Consider the following 20,724-nt stretch of genomic DNA (forward strand, 5'->3'; position numbering starts at 1 on the left):
GTCTTATGAATGCAACAGCAAAGGTTAACCTTTTATTCACCCAAGTGACTCAAATTGTGAGCTGTACAATACGTACATAACACGTCTATTAATCGGTGATAAAGCCCCATTGGTAGAATAAGCCAAAAAAAAAACCCCTCAAGACAACTGACGCTTATTCGTGTCATACCTGGTGAGCACTACAAGCAGCTAACTAGAAGGGCTGTTTGCGGTTTTGTTCTGGGTCATTACATCAGGACATTGAGCAAATCACCCTGAATGTACGTGATCTCATCAGACCTTTGGAGGCTACGTATCGTTGAGCCTGTTATAATACTTGGATGGAAAACTGCCTGGGAATCCCAGTCTTGGGCTGCAAAGTGGCCAGTAGATGGCATCATAGCAATGGATTGAACCCATCTGTGTCACGCTTGCATGTTATCCCCTCATAGGCATAGATTTCTCCAGGATTTCCAATATCCTTGCACGTGAAACCAAACACTAATTACATATGCCAAACAATCACAATGCAGGACCCTGCTGAAAAAACATTATTGAGACTCGGAAAAGCCTTCTTGGAAAAGGGAATGACTATTTTTATATTCAGTTTAAAATCGATTCCCATTTGATTCAGCACTGAACTGAAATGTCCGCGAGTGAAAATCATGTAGTCAGAGGATGAAATGTTAAAGCATAGATCTCTCTGCACTGTGTATATGGAATTCTTCGATCATTTGTCATTGTTAATACAGCTTTGCTGGTTAAAATATTCACCCTGGGTCAATGGGCTCTCTTGGCCAGATAAATTCCTCCTACGTGGCTAATTCTTGAGATAAGTTGTTCTCTTGCGGGGGCTCGCTATTCCTGTAGAACGCCCCTCGGCGGATACATAACACAGCAAGTTACAATTTGATTCTTTGTTAATATGATTTAATATTTTTTTACATAAAATCATGTTTATGTAAAATAATTAATAGCAACAATAATAATCTGATATGTGAAGGCATCTGCACGGGTTATTAGGGGTTGTGTCACCATACTTCACCACACTGGTCGATGTGCATTGGTGATGAGGTGACACCGTATTTATTTAGCTCGTGTGTTTGAGATCGGGATTCACAGAATTCTGTTCTGCTGCTTGGATCATTAGTTTCCCTGGGGGGGCCCTGGGTAGCTTCTATGGGGGGTGGGGAGCCTGGGTAATGACGAGGGGAAGGATGTGAACGCCGATTCCCTGTTCCCGTGGGAGGCCAAGGTCTAGCCGTGATATTGCTCGCCACTGATATTAGCTGTGGTCAGGAATCAAACCCAGGTTGCCAGATTCATAATAAAGAGTGCTAACCACTGTGTCACTGCTCTCCTACCCCTCCCCCCTCCTATATCCAAGTTATTTATGGGTCTGCCGACGTGGGGCTGCACGGTGGCCAGGAGACGGTAGAGTGGTGAGTGTTACCATTGAGTGTGCATGGGTTTTCTATAGGTACTCTGTTTCCTCATACTTGCCATCCACAAGTGTAATTTACCAATGGACCAAATGCAGGCCTCTGGCAGAAAGAGTATTGATACATGATTTGTCATGAATCATATTTAATTGAGTGAACACTATACATTGCCAACTAAATACTGTCTTTAAAATGTATTTTTTTTCCATTTTCCACAATGTTTTCCCAATTGTGTTATTGGCACCACGTAAAGAGATGGAGAACCCAATCAGGTTAAAGGACAACCTTTACATATGTATTGAGAAAAAAGTTCCTTACTTGTGCTGCAGGAACCACTATTACTATGATCCAAGCACAAGGGTACGTGTCAGTAAATGTACGCTATCAGAGCAGAGTACAGACAATTTGTAGACACACTATGAGCAGCATCGTAAAATCCATTGCACAAGTATGGACACTCGTGAAAAACGGACATGAGGTCCATCATTCTCTTTTCTGTCCAAGAGAATTCAAATCAGAATCGCATAAAATACGACAATGCGAACATGCATTATATATGACACGTGTGTAAGACATGTGTAAAATACTAAAACACACGTAATTCACATGAAAACCTCAAGAATATTTCCCCTGCTCTTCTTTCATCTCACAACTCAATGCCATGTTTCCTGAGAATACCACGCTGAATGTCTGGCAAAAGAATCCCATTACTTTGGCCACAAATCATTCACTTTTTCTGGCAAGAGAAGCTGCCATACATTAATTTTTTTTTGCCGATGCCCAAGAAACATAAACTAAAAAAAGATGGGGGGTGAAAAATCCACGGAGTGCCCTCCAGATAAAATTGCTTGTGAAGATAGTGAAGAAGTAGCTTGGGAGAGGATTACTTATTATATTTTATACCTACGTGACTTTACCGAAAGAACCAAAGAGTAGGATTACTTTGGTTGGAGGTGGGGGAGGACGTGAGGGAGAAAGGGGGGGGGGGATTGGAGGAGATGGCAGTGTGGTGAGGGGCATATTCAGGCCCTGCTCCCATAAGCAGCCCCCCACACATCCACATTTCCCCAAAGCCACCAAGCAGATCTGTGTGGATTTCTCAAGTGTATGTTTCAGAATTTTAATGAAAAATACTTTGGACAAGCCATGCCTGTATTCATCCAGCCTTTCAAGGTTATGAATCTATAAGCTGGGCCTGTGATTGGCATGGCTATTTATTATCTGGAGAGCTCAATTTTGAGGACTTTTAATTAATGACTCTCAGCCATGGAGTAGCATTGCCAGAACTGACGTGCATATTTAAGCTCGTGCCTAATTACCGACGTGTCATGGGAAAGGCAAAGGGTCAGTTTTGACTCCATAATGGGGAAACAAAACACGTATATTGCACACTTGAAAAATATCACTAATTAGTAAATAACAAACTATTAATTAAAATTGTCCCATTTTTTTCCACGTTTGCAGAGGCAAACAGCACCTTTGTTTAACGTGTACGCTTCCCCATTGGGTAATGTGCCACACAGCAAATTAGTAATATATAGGTAACTAGCGGGAAGTACCCGGCGTTGCCCAGGCAAAAAATATATTTCAAAACTTCTCTTAAAGCATTACATACACATACACAGATACTAAGCTATTGTGAAAGCCCAGGTGGACCGTTTGTCCATTTCTCCACCAACAAAATAATAAGAGGCTTGCAGAAGTCCCCGGCCCTGACGTCATTCCTGGAGGCAGGAATGACGTCTGGGCCGGTTCAGGGATTTGGAGGTTGGGTGAGGCCGTGGCACTCTCAGTGAACCCAGCTGGACACGTGACCTATCAAGGTGGGGGCCGGGCAGAGGTCGCAAACGGGTTTTGATTCCTTACCCGTACCCGGCCGTACCAGGGTCGCAAACGGGTACCCGTACCCGGCCGGGTACGGCCGGGTACGGGTAGCTGGGTTTCGGGTAGCTGGGTTTCGGGTAGGGTACGGGTATCGGGTACCCGGTTGTGACCTCTGGGGCCGGGGGCCCCGGGGGGACCTTGGGTGGCCAGATGGACAGCCGGGGCGCTTCGAGAGGATTCTAGAAGAGGGGCGTGACCGGGGTGGGGCCTGGACTCGCCGAGGCTGATATCGGGGCTCGAGGCTGCCCATGTCAAGAATGAAGAGGGATCGTGAAGACGCCTCCTGAGAAGAAGAAGAGTCAAGCCTCCAGTCAGTGGACCCGCCAGTAGCCCACCTGGCTGGGTCATGCTAGTGTATCTGAGAGTCTGAGATAGAGAGTGACGGTGTGTGTGTTAGTCAGAGCAGGACGGTGTTTACGAGGTTGTTGTTAATAAACAGTGTTGCCTCCCAAGAAGTGTGTGCGCCTATCTGAGCCCATTGCAGTAGTATACATCGACTCTATAGCACAAACTACTAACTTGACAGAGTGCCATCATGAGGCCTAGTCCCGTACAGAGCCCCCGGCCTTGCCTAGATTGCCCAGCCGGCCGAGGTGGCACTTTGGCAGGCTGGCGCTGGGCTGCTATCCCTCGCCCTCCCTCACCATCCCCCCGCCCGCTCTATAATAATAGTATCTAAGCGCTATACTATTAGTATCTACCGACCCTATAGTAGCAAGTGCACACATTGGGGTGGGGGGGAGAAGAAGACATGACACTTTGAAGAATTAACCTCAGCGTTGTGTGTATTTTTTAAATCCTTTATATTAAGTTCGCTTGCTTGCTTGCGCGCTTACGACCGTGCAAATCTTTTGTTCGGTTTTTAGTTAAATCCTTTATATTAAGTTCGCTTGCTTGCGCGCTTACGATCTTTCGGTCGTTTTTAAACCCACTTCCCGTAATCCAATCGAGCTGACATTTTCCACACAGACTCGTTGTGCGTGACAATGAATTTTCGTGAATTTTTTTTTGCAAAATGTAACACTTTTTAGAAATTTTTTTAATATTTAATTACCAATTGCTTAATGTTGCCAGGCAATCATCTGACCCATAGGTGGCAGCCATCTCAAGCCAGAGGATGAGAGGACTCTAGCCGCCACGCATATAAAGGATTTATAGTGAAAAACTTTGCTTTTACGGGTTAATTTTTTTAGTATTTTTAACGCGAGAGATTCCCCCCCACCTCGCAATGAACGCGTGTGCGTTGCTAGGGGCAACCCCCGTCAGCTTTGTCAGCGGCTTAAGGAAATAAATAAAAAATATCGCTAAATAGCTAATTTAACTACTTTAAAGTTGACGGATGGGAAAATGGAATAGCGCTGGCTCACCACGGGGCTTATCGCGTGGTACCTGGGTACTTTTTTAAACGTAAACCCCACAAGACAGAAAACAAGTTTATAGATAAGAAACATGAATGAGATGAAAAAAGATTGTATTTACTATTTTGACAAGCGGTATAAGTTACTTACACTACCAGTATACAATAAGAGAAGAATGACGAAATATATAGCCACTTAAAGTTAAGGTTACAAATTTGTAATGGGCCATTTCTGTAGATTAAGAGGCATGGGCAACTGCAGTCAAGTGGCAAGGCGGCCAGCACCTCCGCCAACAATTGCCCAAGCTATGTGGCCCTCAATTGGGATGTTGGCCAACTCCATTTCTGTGGGAGGAACACCAGAGCACCCAGAGAGAATCCGTACATGCAACAGGGGGGCAACACTCGATCCCATACAGGTGGAGCAGATGTAGTAAACATTTGCCGTACAGCTTTTTTGGCAAACCAGAGTTATGGCACCTCCGACGCTCACGAGAAGGGGAGTTTTGCAACAATTGTGCTAAGCTTTTTATGTTGTATGCCAGCCGAATTGCCATTGAAAAAGGGCACCTTAGCTCAATGGGCTTTACTCGGTGGGAAATAATCTTCTGACTCGACCCTTGCCTCCAGTGCTGGATTACAGGCATGCATAGCCACCATCACCTGGCTTCACTAATGGATACTTACATTTACGCAATTTAAAAGAAAGGAATTGATTCTTGAATCGAAATGTGGCCCTGAATCATGACGATTAATCAATTTACCTGGGGGGGGGGGGGGTACTAAATGGTTCCAACACATCTCAGTGCATTTCGGAGTGTCTCTACATTCATATAGAGTGCAAGCATTTTCAGCATACCATAAAACATGCTTAATTGTGCACCTGCAATTTAAGTTATTTAACGTTGCTTCTTATCACCGTAAATGTGTCATGCCTAATCAACACACATACATACATGGTTGATTAAATCTGTGCAATGTTAAATAAATGATGTAATCATTTAATTGCTTCATTCATGATAAGGTAAAAAGGGAAACTAACGTGTGGAAATTAGTTCGTTAAATGCAACCAAGAGCATTTGACACTTGGCCTAAATTGTATGGGATTTAAATTACATCCTCGTACATGATTAATAAAAGGAAAACCGTGACCACACAAGACACCCCATTAATTGGCATGAACCACCATCACCCAACAATTCCAACAGTCACAAGAGCACTTTCTTTACTTTTTATTTTATAAACCGCTCATTCCATTTTGGTCATAAAGGCAATATGCCCTTTTGAGTCCTCACAAGGTTGATAAACAACTAACTTTGGGCTCTCCAGTCAACATCATCCAAAATTGGCAAACACATCTGCATAATTTCAGCTAACCAGCCGTTCGAATAATTAAGAACGCCTCACTCGAAAGGATGAATCTACAGTCGACACCTGTGCTCCAATGTAGAACCCCTCGCGCTCCTCCCGGAGAGGGTTATTCATCACGTACGTCAAATCTGTTATTGTGTGCCCTTGCATGCGCACGCGTGTGTAGAAGTGGGCCCCTCTCAAGGGGACGCATACTTGTGCACTAAATACAAAAACGGCGGCTAGCGATTGTTTTTCCAGACCAGGTCTGCGTTCGTGCAGCGATGTGTACGCTACTGTAGGCGGTCAAAAGCAATTAGATTTTTATTCAAGTTGACGGATTGTGACATCGAGGAGGCAGATATCGGGATAAGAAATGAGAAGTTAATTGGGAGTTGGCATTGAAGTTGAGGTGTATATTTGTCATTTGTATTGGGGAAATAGGATAGGTAAGTGGTAGTGGGTGAGGATTCAGCATACACTCAATTATGCTGCATTTTTGTTTCATTTAGAATTAAAATAAGGCAAGTTTCTGTGTATGTGTTGCATAAGTGTGACAACAACCCAGATATTGCTTCTTCCCGAAAAAGAATGCTATCCCAAGAATTTGTTTCAGCCTCTGAGGAATACTTACGTGCAAAAATGATAATGGGATATAAAAAAAATCACAAGCTATCTGCAGAAAATTTTAAAACTGGATCTGCGAACACCGCCGCCGAATGGTACACGGAGTTTGTCTACCACGGGAAAAACTGCCCATTGGAAGACAGCCTTGCATTTGAAATTTCCGGGATTATTTAAAATGCCGTGATCGTTTCCTGAAATTTGGTATTTTCTGGCAAGAAGGAAAAAAACATCAAGCCTTCAAAGAAAATTACAAGCTTTCATCCGTCCATGCAGTCCCAGTACGCCTGCACATACGTTCAGATACTTCATGGCTAAGTTGCCGTGTCAGTTTTAATATTTTCTTCGTCCATTCGTCTAATATCAATATAACAGTATAATTTTACTATTAAAATAATTATCACCACCACCATCACAGCCATTGTCCATCTACTGCTGGACGAAGGCCTCCTTGTATGTCATCACTATCTCTAACAGTCCCAACGGTGCCTCAATCGCTCACTCCTGCACATGACCTCTGATCTAAGCGCTTAATCTCTGTGGCGGTCATCCTCTCGGGCATGTTCCCTCCTTCAGCTGCCACTCCCCTTCATCAGTCCTCGCTTCACTCTTGGCCGTAATTCCATGTCCATTTTTCTTGAGTCAATATTAGGTCATCCGTATTCGTTCCCCGATCTGTACATTTTTTTCTGCAATATTTTTGCTGTCTTTTCTTGGATTTTCTGTTTGCACTTAGTCACATATTCACTTTAAGATGTTTTTTGTTCATGTTTTTGTTTTTTGTTTGTTGCGGTTGCACCCGATTCAAGAGCTGAATGGCTCACAGGGCTATACCTAATAAATGAACTTGAACTTGAACATTCCTCTCTCTGACTCAGCGTAATGCAAAGCTTGCAATGTTGCATAATTTTTTACGCACTTTGGTTTAAGCTTTTCTTCGTCAATATTGACAACGTATACACGCGTGACATTTTCCATAACAAATTAATCTTGTCGTTCAAATGCACGACGGCAGGCAAAAAAAGTTCCCAAGCAAAAATACTAAATGTAAAACCTTCACGATCGTTGTAATGCAGAGAACGGAAGCCTCTTAATTGCAAGGCTTTTCAATCCATCATCATTTAGTGAGCTATAAAAGTTGCATCACAAATGCAGTAAGTGGTTGGAAATCTGTGAAACTGGCATGAGACTCAAAATTAGAATAATTATTTGTACTGGAGGAATCCGATCAGCTATAAAGCTATATATACTCTTTGGTAAGTCACGGAGGTAGAAACAAAACAAAATAAATCATGACGTTTTGATTGCAACACAAGGCATCGTCTGCAGCAGACATCGTGCTGCTCGCAGCAGATTTCGCGGCTGTCGCGATTTTCACCTGAAGACGATGGCTTGTGTTGCTATCGAAACGTCATGATTTTTTTTTATTTCTACCTACGTGACTTACCGAAAGAACCAAAGAGTATGGATTCCTGCAGTCACGAAAGCTTCAAATCAAACTATAAAGCTTTTTTTCACAAATTTCTAGTAGGGGCAGATAAGAACGTTACAACAACAAAAAACAGAACAAAAACACGATGGTAGTGCAAAGTATAAGAAAGATAAACAAATCACCCAAACACATACAAATTAAACTAAACCATCTCCATCCTACAAAGCCCACGGAGGTATTAACTTATTTTTCAGAAGCGACCTGGCCACAAATGATAGCTCAACAAATCGGCCCATCATTTGGACATTTATAGCACCAAAATATTCTAAATAATCTTAATGCATTTTTCTAAATGTGGAGGGGAAAAACGGAGGACCCGGATAAAAAAATCCACGCAACCATGGGGAGAACATGCAAGCTCCAAATATACAGCAGGCGCCAAGGAAGGGGATCGAACCCCCGACCTCGTGCATACCATGCGAGGAAGATTACCATCTCCCCACCGTGGCTCACCCACCTCCTACTCACCCCCCCACCCCGTCCACCATTTTCCACACGGTCCCTCAACCTCAAGTCACGGACCACGGATTTCGTTTCACCGGAGCCGGTGACAAGGTGGCGATATGACGTCAGTCTTGGGGAGAATGTCGCTGCTTTTAATCCAATGAAAACGACCACGCATGCATTGACTTTAATGGATCGGCAGCTTTTGTGGTGCAAGTGGGAATGCCTTCTGCTGGCTTGAGTTGGCGAAATAAAAAAATCGACATTCAAGAGATGTGCTTTTATCATGAACTACTGGCACACGAGGGGATTGGGTGGCGAGCATCACGTCCAGCCGCCTTTGTCTCCCAAGTGGCAACGTTTACACACCCCACCAGGTACTCATTTGAGGCTAAGCGATATCTAAGAAAGGCTCAGGACCGGTTAGAATTTTTACCACTGTTATTGGTCGCGAGCAGGAATCAAACTCGGGTCGCTGGGTTCGTAGTGCAGCGCACTAAAACCACCACACTACCGCACCGTTTACACCCATTCATATTATTCACACATTCGTATTTTCACACTGATTTGTATTCATATATATGATAATAAAGAATTTGAAAATGCAATACGCACTATTAACTCGCTCTCGGCTGAGAGAGAGAGAACAACTTGGAGGTGTGAGGAATGGCAGTTAAGCGGGAGAACGCAGCCACGCGGTGAGCCGGCGTCAACAATTTCCCAAGCTCTGCAGTCCTCTGCATACGAAGATGTTTACTCCCAATTAATGAGTGTTTACATTGGGGAGAAAACAGGGGCACCTGGGGAAAAACCATGCATGCGAGGGAGCAACACTTATACAGACTGAACAAGTAGAGTCCAAATTTCGATTTAAAGCTTTTGTGACTGCAGGGATTCATCTTCTTGGTTCTTTAGGTAAAGTCACGTAAAATGGAAATAATAAAATAATAAAAATTAAACATAATAAAATTATTCTCATGACGTTTCGGCCACAACGCAAGCAACCGTCCTCAGGTGAAGACTGTCTTCTCAACAGACCTGTTCTTCACCTGAGGACGGCTGCTTGCGTTGTGGCCGAAACGTCGTGAGAATAATTTTATTATGTTTTATTTTTATTATTTTATTATTTCCATTTTACGTGACTTTACCGAAAGAACCAAGAAGAAGTAGAGTCCACTCGAGCAGGTCAGAGGAGTATGATACCTCAACACCCATGGGGAAGGGAGTTCCACAACATTCGTCTCATCCACCAACCCTCGCCTCCAAAGTTCTAGATCACAGGCGTGCACCACCACTGCGCCCAGCAATATTATATTCATTATATAACTTAGAAAATTCTAGATTTGAAGCTTTCGTGACTGCAAGGATTCATATTCTTAGGTTTTTTCGGTAAAATCACGTAGGTAAAACATCAAAATTAATAAAAATAAAATAAAACAAAAATCACGACGTTTGTGTTGCCTCCGAAACGTCGTGATTTTTTGTTTTATTTTATTTGTATTAATTTTGATGTTTTACCTACGTGACTTTACCGAAAAAACCTAAGAATATAATTTTGAAAGTTTCTTCATGCAGGGAGCTGTTCAGTTTAACAACATAATGAGGTACTGCATCAGTGGCACTTTCCATGATAGTTTTTTTTTATTGACAAGTGTACTTTTAATATGAATGGTTTAACGCGTTAAAAAAAGTATTTGCTTCACTCAACACATACGAATGAAAACTGTTAATGTGTCAATTAAAAACTGTTCAACTGTAAAGGCTGTTTAAATGTCCCAGTTTTCTCAATGACCCACCGTGTGAACTGAATTCTCTAAACTGCAAATAGATAATTCCATGTCTTCCCTCTTTTTTTCCCCCCAAAAGATGGGCTGGAAAAGTCAGCCTACTCTATTGTATTGTTAATTTATGAGGCAGTGCTAATGACGGATGTGGCGAGTTTATTTTGTCTTGTGCTTTGTTGCACCGCTGCCAATGCTGTCCGTCTTGACTCTTTGTTTAGCAGCTACACACTTCAGAGAACACCACATCTAATAAACCCTGCCTTTTGTCAGTCAACCTGGATTTTCCCCACTTGGTCCGCTCCTCCCATAGCTGGTTTCAGCTATTATGACCTCCATTTGGTCCTCAATAATTTTTCCATGGCAACTAACCAACGGATTTCTGCAGAGTCAAGAGAGAATTGGCAAAACAATGGTACAGCCTGAGAGGAGAAAATGGATCGCGGGGAATTATGGTCTAATCGGAACTGTCAGCATGCCCCAAAGCAAGCATCAACTGTCAATGGAAAGTGGTATCTATCTTTAAGATGAAGGTCATACCTCCGCAATAAAATAATTTTAAATAAATATGCAACGTCCCTATGATAAGATGATCTACAGGTCACCCTGAGATAAATACCTCATCAGTTTAGCCTTCCACATTGGGACATCGGGAGGAGAATGAAAGTAGTTACGTGAAAGCACAATGTATTTACGCCAAGGTTTCTGCAAGGTTTCCTCTCACACACAACAAATACTCAAATAATTAGACAAACCTAACAAGTAGGACCCTCCTGACACAGCTTCAATAACAACTTTCTCATCCTCCTGACTCACATTTGGTATCTTTTTGGGTTTGACCGCAAAGCTATAATTGTCCAATTAGACCTGTAGCCCTCCATCACCCCATACAGTCAAACCTATCAAGTTGTCACGTGGGGCAAATGCAGCCATTTTTCTTGTTTCTCAGCAAATTGGTGACTTTGAAAGCAAGCAGAATATTTGACAATTTACGTACAAAATTTCGCTAGGGATTCATACCAACATCATCAGGTGGTACCAAGAGCTCAGATCTGTCCGGGTGAATGCACTGCCTGATCTGGATCTTCAGGTTGATTCAATTATGTCATCCGAACAGCCATGCAGGTGAACCGGATTGAACGGTTCATACTGGGGTTAAAATAGTACACAATTTAATTGTTGGAGAAAATAGGATATCCTTAATTATAGCAAGGTGTATTATGTTAGTTATAATTTATACTAGTTTTTGTAAAGCTTAATGGTTTAGAAAAAAAAATCCCCTTTCGGGGCTAGGCATAGTATAATTGTAGCAGGTGAAAAAAAGTGATTATTTGTTACAAAATTTGAGCCACATTTATACATATTTATTGTTCGTAATTTACATTATTGTAATTCAATAATGGATTACTTTAATTCAAAAAGCCAGATTTATTTCATTTTATAATTCTAGTTAAGCAGTAATTAATTAAGTTACTTAAAAATTAGCACCATGGGGATTAGCACTGAGGATTTATTGTAGATGGTTGATTTAAGAGATTGTTGGTGTGGTAAATCATTGTAATTAAATAATCAATTGAATGAACTTAAATGGCTAGAATTATTTATCCATGATATAAATGTCTTCACTCCTCCCCCATATTTTCTCCACCCAAGTCACCAATGCCTCGTGTCATAGTCCCCGGTCAACCTCTGCTCAATGAGAGGTCACCCCTTGTAGGCAGCTGTTCCATTCATATTTAAATGCCTACCCCTCTGCGTCCATCAAGTATCTTCGTCCACACCTTTACCAATTCACTGTTTTTGTTCTCCCCTTTTCAGCCCTGCAGTTCTGTATCACCTTTGAAAAACTACTGTGTATGTAAAACTACTCTCTCCCAAGTCCCCTACATATGCACGTGCCCCCTATTAGTTGACAGTCTTTCTAACCCCAAACTGAACTGTATGTAATACATCACCGCATATCATGTTCGACTTGGCTAAGGGATGCCGTCTGCTTACACACTTGGTTTGTTGGACATTTTGACACTTATACAGCTTCCTTAGCCATTGAAGATCTCCGATTGAAATGCAGGATTATTAATAAAATATTAATTGCGTAATTGGGCATTTGTTAACTATAACAGAATACAGCAATTATCATAACACATCATTAAAATAAAATGTGCCAAAAAACAAATGCCACCCAGTACCGACTCAAAGAGTGAAAATATGCCTATTCTACAAACTAAATGAAATTCCACTGCGACGAATCACACGCGTGGGAGGGGAGCGGGTGGGAGTGGGGGGGGGCAGGTGGGGTGCTGAGGAAATGCGCACCTCTGTTTTGATGTTGGAGTCGCGGTAGCACAGGTGCTGTAGGTAGGCCGCCGCGTTGCCCTGGATCGATGGAAGGTTGTGCTGGAGCATCTGGATGACCTCCAGGAGGTCAGGGTCGCGCCAGCCCAGCTCTCTGCACGCACAAATGCACATTTTCGCGACGTAAGTCTATTTTCAGCCGTGTTAGTCTTACACAGCTGACAGTTACTCATCCGTGTAGATGATCATTGCACTTGCAGAGGTGCCCGGGTGGCTCAGTGGGCAGAGCACCGAGCTGGCACTGCTGAGTTCCCAGGTTTGAATCCTGCAATTAAACCCGGTTCTCAAGTTTAACGAGTCGATGGCTTCAGCCATTTCGATCAGGTGCTAAATACCAATGTTGAGGTCTGCGATGCTATGAGAGTGCTGTTCCCTGACAAAGGTTAATGACACTGTTCGCTACAGAGTTCCAAGTTGAATATTTTTTCCCACAACTATGTTCATAATACATGATAATCAAAAATGTAGAGCCCTTTATGAATTCACTAAAATCAACTGTAGATGGGCTCGCACATGTCCACGCTCAACCTCGTGCTGCTTCAGATCATCGCTCTCGATGATGCGGAGGACCATGCCTATGCAAGAGGCCTGGCTATGTATGGGCAATGGATCGCAACACCCTGGATAAACATTTGAAATGGCCCATTTGATGGCTGGGTGATTACCACGACTGGAAGAAGGCCTCCCAATGTTGCATTAGTTATCAGGGTTCTTAGATAATATTTCACCACACTGCTTAGTGCAGGCTGGTGAAGGGGGGGTTACACGCAGGATGAGTTCATGTTAGCCATGACCAGGAATTTAACTCAGGTCGCCAGATTCCTACAGAAGATCACCTACCACTATGCCACGACTACCCCCCAAAAATCTGCCGTATAAATCAATGTGGTACTTATTCATGGCATGATGTTTCTTTATAATTTATGAAAGGTCAAATAATATTTTCCTTTGTAAAAATGGTTTGATTGGCAGGGAGACATCCAGGCAGACAGAAAGCAGCATAAAACATGAAAACAGTAACTCCCACACATCACATATTCATGCGTAAACACTCGTGAACTCAAAGACAATACATCCATGCGTGTCTGCGCGCACACACACACACAAATCGCAACCACTCATTCAAATGCAGTTACTTAGAATTCATATATGCTTTCACAGATTAAAAAATATACTCTTCGTCTCCTTCGCTCTCTCTTACTTTCTCAGAGGGATCATGCATGCATACATAATCACACTAGCACTCAGGAACACTTAATGTCACACAAGCACAAGCACGCCAGGGCTCGCACATGCACAAGTGTGCGCACGCACACACGCGCGCACGCCAAAGCCTGTGTGCGTGCACACGCACACAAAGAGTCATACACAGACACACACAACAAAGGCAAAAACAAATCAGGTACCCTCGACACGTAGGCACGACACGACGCTAAAGCCAACAGCGGGCCCGAGCGAGGTGGTGCGGGGGGGGAGAATCGCACTTGAAACGACTTTCAAACTCCGCTCCAGTGCAAACAGCTTCCCCGCGGAATCAGCGGCAATTTCAACAGTTAACCGTTTGATGGATTCGGGCTGAATTACTTCGGCCGAATCGGTATTGCACAGCACCCGTGTGCAGCGTGCTACGATGCAGCTGTCAAAAGCAGATGAGCAATGCTTTTTTTATTCATATGCTTAAAAAAAATCATCTATTTCAGAAGCAACTGCTTCAGTCAATGGATACCCCTGTTGTCTGTCTGGATGGTTGGCTTACTGGTCTGGCTTTTCAACTGGCTTATGAAAAGGCTGTGCATATAAATTGAAAGCCCAAGCCTAGCAATAGCCTATGAAATGGCACAGCTGGTCCAATTAACTTAATCTGGTGGCAGAAGTGATTTTTAAGTCACAGGATCGCACACTGTTTATGTGACACGAAAGAAAGTTGACATTAAAATTAATATAATGGCTGCAGCTTCCCACCATCACGTGTGACCGATCTTGATGCGTGCAAGGGGAGAGTAAAGTTTAACCATTTGGCAATAGGAGGTGCGCAAAACACATGGACCATCGCGACAGCAGATGGAACGCATAAAAAGTGCAGAGGTATTTACTGAACAAGCAAAATGACAATGGTAGGGTCACGAACATTGCAGAGATCCAGAATTTTTGTCAAGAGGGTTTTAATTGGAAGAGTAGACTTGGAGAAAAGTACGTAGACTCAGCTGCTGCTGGCTTGAATCCGTTTATTGAATCTGTTCAGTGAGTTGCCTGACGATGTTGGGAAGAGGCTTGGAGAGGGCTCCTAGTTAGTCTCTTGACGAGAGAGGGTGCCAACTGCAATCAGTGTGCCTGAAATGATGTAAGTCTTGTGCTATGGTGAATGCAGTCTAAAAATGCATTGCGAAGAGAAGAGCCGAGATCTGGGATTTGAATGCAGGATTCAATTCGCCCCGTTGCCTAAACCAGACTGACCAACGGACTGCACCAAAGCAAAGACTCATCAAATTAATTATTAAATTGCATTCCTCACTTGTTTTGCCTAAATCTCTCCTCTGAGAATTGAAAACATTGGTTTCACTGGCATGCAGAAATCTCAGGCACAGCGTATGGGGGTAAGAGTGACGCCTACACTAAATCGCCACTTGAAGGATTGTTCACAAGTCCTGTGAAAAATATCTTGCAACTGTTATTTGACCCAGACAGAACACTACTCTGTGAGATTTGCAAATGGATTATGTATATCTCGACATGTTGCTGATAGCATAATTTTAATATAACTGGAAGTAGGGACCATACACTGCACTGCAGGATAAAAGCACACCTGACTTAAGCACTTTTCTATACTGTATATACAAGGGACACAGTCTACATTACGCTGGTGGGGGGATGACAAAGGCCAGCTTCTGATACAAGCACGCTTTAGATATAAGCACACCTGGCCTTGCTCCCAAGGTGTGCTTATATCCAGGTTATGTTGCATATATATATATATAGAGAACCGGGTGGGGTACGGAACTCAATTTATAACAAGTCATATTAAATATCAACTGGTTAAGTTTTAGTCCTCTCTAGTTGTATTCATACTTTAAAATGTGGAGGGACATTGCGGATGTCACTGTGTAATGCCGGCCCGAGAGAGGCACGGCGTGTGATGTATTGACATCGCGGGCACCACGAGAATGTGGGTGCAGTACCGGACTGCGTGTAGTGCCGACCCCTACAGGATGGGGTGTCAAGGTGCCGGCCACGGGAATGGGGTTACGAAAGGCCATGGCACTCTGGTTGACCCTAGAGGACACGTGACTGGTAAAGTCTACACAGGGCCCCAGGTGGGGGCTAGGGGTGGTCACGTGTAAGGGTCGAGATCCTGCTCGAGGATTCTAGAAGGTGGTCGTGGCTAAGAACGGAGCCAGCCCCGCCACAGAGGATAAAAGCCGGGACCCCGAGAGAGACCGGCTGCTGTTGTTCATCCTGAAGAATCTACGTTCTGCGTTCTACAAGTCACCAACACGTGGACCTGGACCCAAGCTGGGGTCCTGTCTGTTGTAGCTACTCCCGGTGTAATTAGTGTAGTTAGCCTAGTGGTCCACCTCCATAGGTTGTTATCTGGTGAAGGGGCAGTTACCCCTTTGTGTTGGTATCAATAAATGTGTTGTCTCCAAGAAGTGCATCTGCGACTCAGTTGAACTCACTACACATGTATTAATTCACTGATATAAACAACTATATGGGGAATACAACTGTTGGAATGGGCTTTCCTAGCACATACATTATTCATGTGAAATAAATCACTTTATAATGCAAGTCTACTGGAAGCTCACAAAAATATACGGACATTGTCCAGCTTGTAATGTTAATAATCTCCCAAGGGACAGCTTTAATATGTGACTGTTCAAGAAGCTTACTAAATGGACCAGTTTTGCCAGCTTATTACACACCAGGCATTGACCAGAACAATCGGATAAAAGACCACCGCAATTTCCAATTATTCCATACGGTAATGGGGCCAGACAAAGATGGAGCAAATCCAAAAACTACACATAAAAGATGTTTCAGAAGTGAATCATCCACCTTAACCCATTCACCCACAATCTGCTAAATAGAGTACAGTATATCCAATTAAGTCCTGACAAGGCGACATTGCGTTTGTTTTTTTCTATCGCTGTTACATGAGCACTTGAGTACGGCGCGTTCTATTCGGTATTGATAGAAAGAAAGAAAATACTGGAGCGATCAATGTCCTCCTTTAGCCAGCAATTTAAATGGCTCCCGTTAGCCATGCCAGAAAAGCAATTAACCCTCTGCCTCTTTCTTGTCTGCCCTGTACTTTCAGAGCTGGGCATGACTGTAAAGCATGCACGGCAGTCAAACCCGATCTCATCAAACCTCCGAGGCAAAAAAGCATGAATTGCTTGACCATTACGGTAAAGCCTGGCATCACATTTAGGGGCACCATATGTGTGCACAGTAGGGGGGGGGGAAATATTAAACTCCACCACCCAATCCATGCAAAATGTGATCGATCGCTACAATTCAGAGTTGCGATTTTAGGAAATACTTTTTTTAAGAGGGGTGAACCTAAGAGCCATGTATCAGCTGCAGGGGTCGTGCAAAACCAGTTTAATACAACATGTATAATGTATAGTAACGTACGACCCTTTTATTGATCAGCTGCTGGATGAAAGGCCTTCCCTTGATGCGTCAGGCGTAGGTTTTTTTTTACCCATACTTCACCATCTTGGTCAGTGGCGAGTTGGTGTAGGGGGCAGGGGGTTTCAGGATCGGTTCAGAAATGACTTGCCATTGATGTTAGCTGAGGTCGGCAATCGAACAAATCGCTGGGTTCACAGAACAGTGCACTAACCACTGCGCCACCCCCCCCCCCCCCCATCATATATTGATAAGCATAAATTGTTACAAATGTGATTTAACACGGATCGTGCGTGAGTTTATAAATCAATATTGATCAATGAACAGATGCATTTACACGACTAGTGCTCATTAAGGCCACTCTCCCCACTGAATATAGTTCACGTAATATTTAAACATCGTAAGAAGTATAGTGTTGTTCATTTGAATGTTGATGTGCCCAGGTCCAGGACAGACATCACTCGCCACTGACATTAGACATGACTGTGAATCAAATACAGGTCATTGGGTTCAGAGATTAGTGCTCTCACCGATGCACCAAGGGCTCCATTTCATATTTTGGGAAGAAGTCACCATTTAGGCTGATCAGGGAGAACCCTGCAAGGGTTACACAATTCTCAGTGCCGGACGTGCATTGTGACTTTGCCGATTGTTTGAGTCACACTCAAATTAGCATCAGTAGCCATACCTTGTGAGAAAAATTGAGAAAAAATGCAAATAAATGAAACCCCTGGACAGGTTTCGTTTGTCATGTAGATGAAGCCAGCCTTGCGTGCGTGCACTGCCAAGCGCTTAAATGATGGGTAGGAGCTGCGCGCGACCAAAATTTCCCCATTTTTGTTGATGTTTTATTGTAAATGTACCTGCCGTAGCTGGATTCATGCTGGAATACAGGCCACAAATTAGACAACCCCCTGCACAAAGGTCCAATTGGGGCGCAATTCTTTTTCCCACAGCTGAAGATGGGCCAGGAGCCACTGGGAGTCTCTCCGCAAAAAAATGGCAAGGGCACAACACACACTCTTCAACCACCCGACACACACACATACACCTTTGGAAGTGAACCCTCTCTCCCTGCTCTTACTTCTTGTAGCTGCTGGACATCAGCAAGACCCCACGATGATATGAGCCTGTATGAAAGTCATGTGATTGAGAAGGTGCCTCGCAAACGAGAGGGCATGAGTTTGAATTAAAAAAAAACTATCTTGAGCGTTCACAAGTGCTCGCGTGCAAAACTGCTGTTAATTTAAAACTAAATTGGAAATTGTCAACTATATTTGAAATATGAAATCGCAGTCTTTTTAACTGCGGAGAACCGCATCATCTGATATCAAAACTGGCTTCTGATAAAGCCAGAAAATAATTTTCAGCCATATCTTGGTGTAGCAACTTCTGATTTTCTCTCCGTCTTGCACAGAAGCTGCTTAAGCTGGTGGTAGCTTTTTTGCACCATAGTGTTATTGGAAAGTCACTCTTGCGCACACTGCACATCGATCACAATCGAGTTGGTTACGGGTCACACTGCAGCAAGTGACATGCAACCTGACTAATCAGTGTTGAATCGTTAGAGCAGGTGAGCTGATGCTTTCTTCCGTATAGCTTGGTGGCCCTTAACTGCACTGCAGGGGCTGGTGCGAGGTGCATTTTGATTAATCTCTGTGCTGACACTGGCCGCTTACTAAGCTGTTGTAACAGATAACCTCCATGTAACAAAAGGTTAAATGTTGGCAACTGGATTATTTTTTGTATTGAGAGAACATGGACGACATCTACATTACATTACTTTTACCATCTGAGCAGCCACAAAAGCTACTTCAAATGAATAACAACAATAATTTCAAAGCCCGATTGAGTTTCAAATGTCTTGGTCATTCCTTTTAAAGGAATGCTTTTTTACGCGAGAGATAAAACAGGGGTCAGAGAAAACATAGTCGGCATACGAGGGGACAATGCTCAAAGGTCCGCACAAATGTATTCATAATCCACTTACTGTATCAACATCTCCTGGTCACCTCACAGCCAAGCATGCTTGGGGAGCTTCACACATTTATGTGATCCGCAAACAAGTGGCCTCTTGATTTCCCTCTTGACTCCAGACGCGTGTTACCACACCCATCGTATATATGGTCTAAAATATATGCTCTAAGGGTGGAACTGTGGCACAGAGGTCAGTGCACTGTTCCATAAACCCGGTGATCGGAGTTAGATTTCCGGCTATCATTGTAAAGTTATATCTGAAGCGGTCCTCCACCCATCACAGTTCTTACTGACCAGCGTGGTAAATTATGGTCAAACAAACCCCATGGCTGAAAAATGTGGGGAGGTCTTCATGCAAAAGTGAATTGAAAAAGGGGGTAAATTATGCATATTTATGAATATTTTTTCAACGCTTCAAAGCATGGGTCTGCAATCTTATGGGACGACCGTACAAAGATTCCCATTCACATCAAGGTTACCGCCGCCGTAATGGGTTAGCGTGACTATTTTTAGCACGTCTCTCTTAAACTATTGACTGAACGTATATTAATATTCCAGCAAAGGCATGTGCACACATCGCCATGCAAATTTTCTTTTTTTCCATGTGGGCTATGCAGATCAACTTGAGTGTGCAAGTTCTTAATTTTAAACACTGGCAAATGTGGATTTACAGAATGAAGGGTTGATTTTAGAAAAGATGAACAAGAAAATGGGTGATGTGGGTGAGCCAATTACTCAACTCATTTAACTATGCTATCTTCAGCAAAATACTCAGCCGTGGTACGTTGATCAACACTGGGCATTCAAATGATGGGAAAAACCATACAGGCAAGTATGGCGATACGCCTTTGCTGAGCCCTGAAGAGACATGGTGATTTAAAAATCACACATCCATTTTCCTGTAAGGTATCAGTGCTTTTATACCACAACTAGCGACATATTGCAGGGAATCCACACAAGTTCAGGCATAAAGATACCCTACACAGACAAATACTCTTTGGACAAGTACTGTTAGCAAGCACCTATTTAGGTCACAATGTCTCACAGGAGGGTGTGGTGTGCGTTTAGTACCATGCCTGGCAGCATTCATCTTCCCAATACTAGTATTGACACTATAGCAGATACTCATTTAAGGCTGAGCTGACCTAAAGGAGGCCAAACAGGTTTACACACTACTTGCCACTGATGTTTACTGTGACTGTGAGGTCAATTTGGGAGATAATGTTGATAACATGGTGTACTAATCACCACACCATATGCTAGCACCTAAAAAAATGCCTCCCCTACACACAAACATCCCCCTTATAGCCTGAACAGAATGTTGGGGAAAGCGCTATTAGCGAGCACCTATGTAGGCCGGCCTGGCACATGAGGGGGTGGGTGGCCAGCACCACACCCGGCCGTCCT

At 43.3% G+C, this 20,724-nt stretch overlaps 1 protein-coding gene across 6 annotated transcripts in view; it reads right to left on the reverse strand.

Moving 5' to 3' along the window:
- LOC133357994 (catenin delta-2-like) overlaps positions 1 to 20,724 on the reverse strand; it is a 291,019-nt gene that overhangs the window by 62,019 nt on the left and 208,276 nt on the right. For all 6 annotated transcript variants that reach the window (XM_061576251.1, XM_061576267.1, XM_061576260.1 and 3 more), the window contains one exon: positions 12,670 to 12,802. In XM_061576251.1, the coding sequence (XP_061432235.1) occupies positions 12,670 to 12,802 (133 nt within the window). The remainder of the gene's footprint in view (positions 1 to 12,669; positions 12,803 to 20,724) is intronic.

Source organism: Lethenteron reissneri, chromosome 7 (genome assembly GCF_015708825.2).
Source record: "Lethenteron reissneri isolate LAM-NWPU_2019-01 chromosome 7, ASM1570882v1, whole genome shotgun sequence".
Classification (NCBI taxonomy): domain Eukaryota; kingdom Metazoa; phylum Chordata; class Hyperoartia; order Petromyzontiformes; family Petromyzontidae; genus Lethenteron; species Lethenteron reissneri.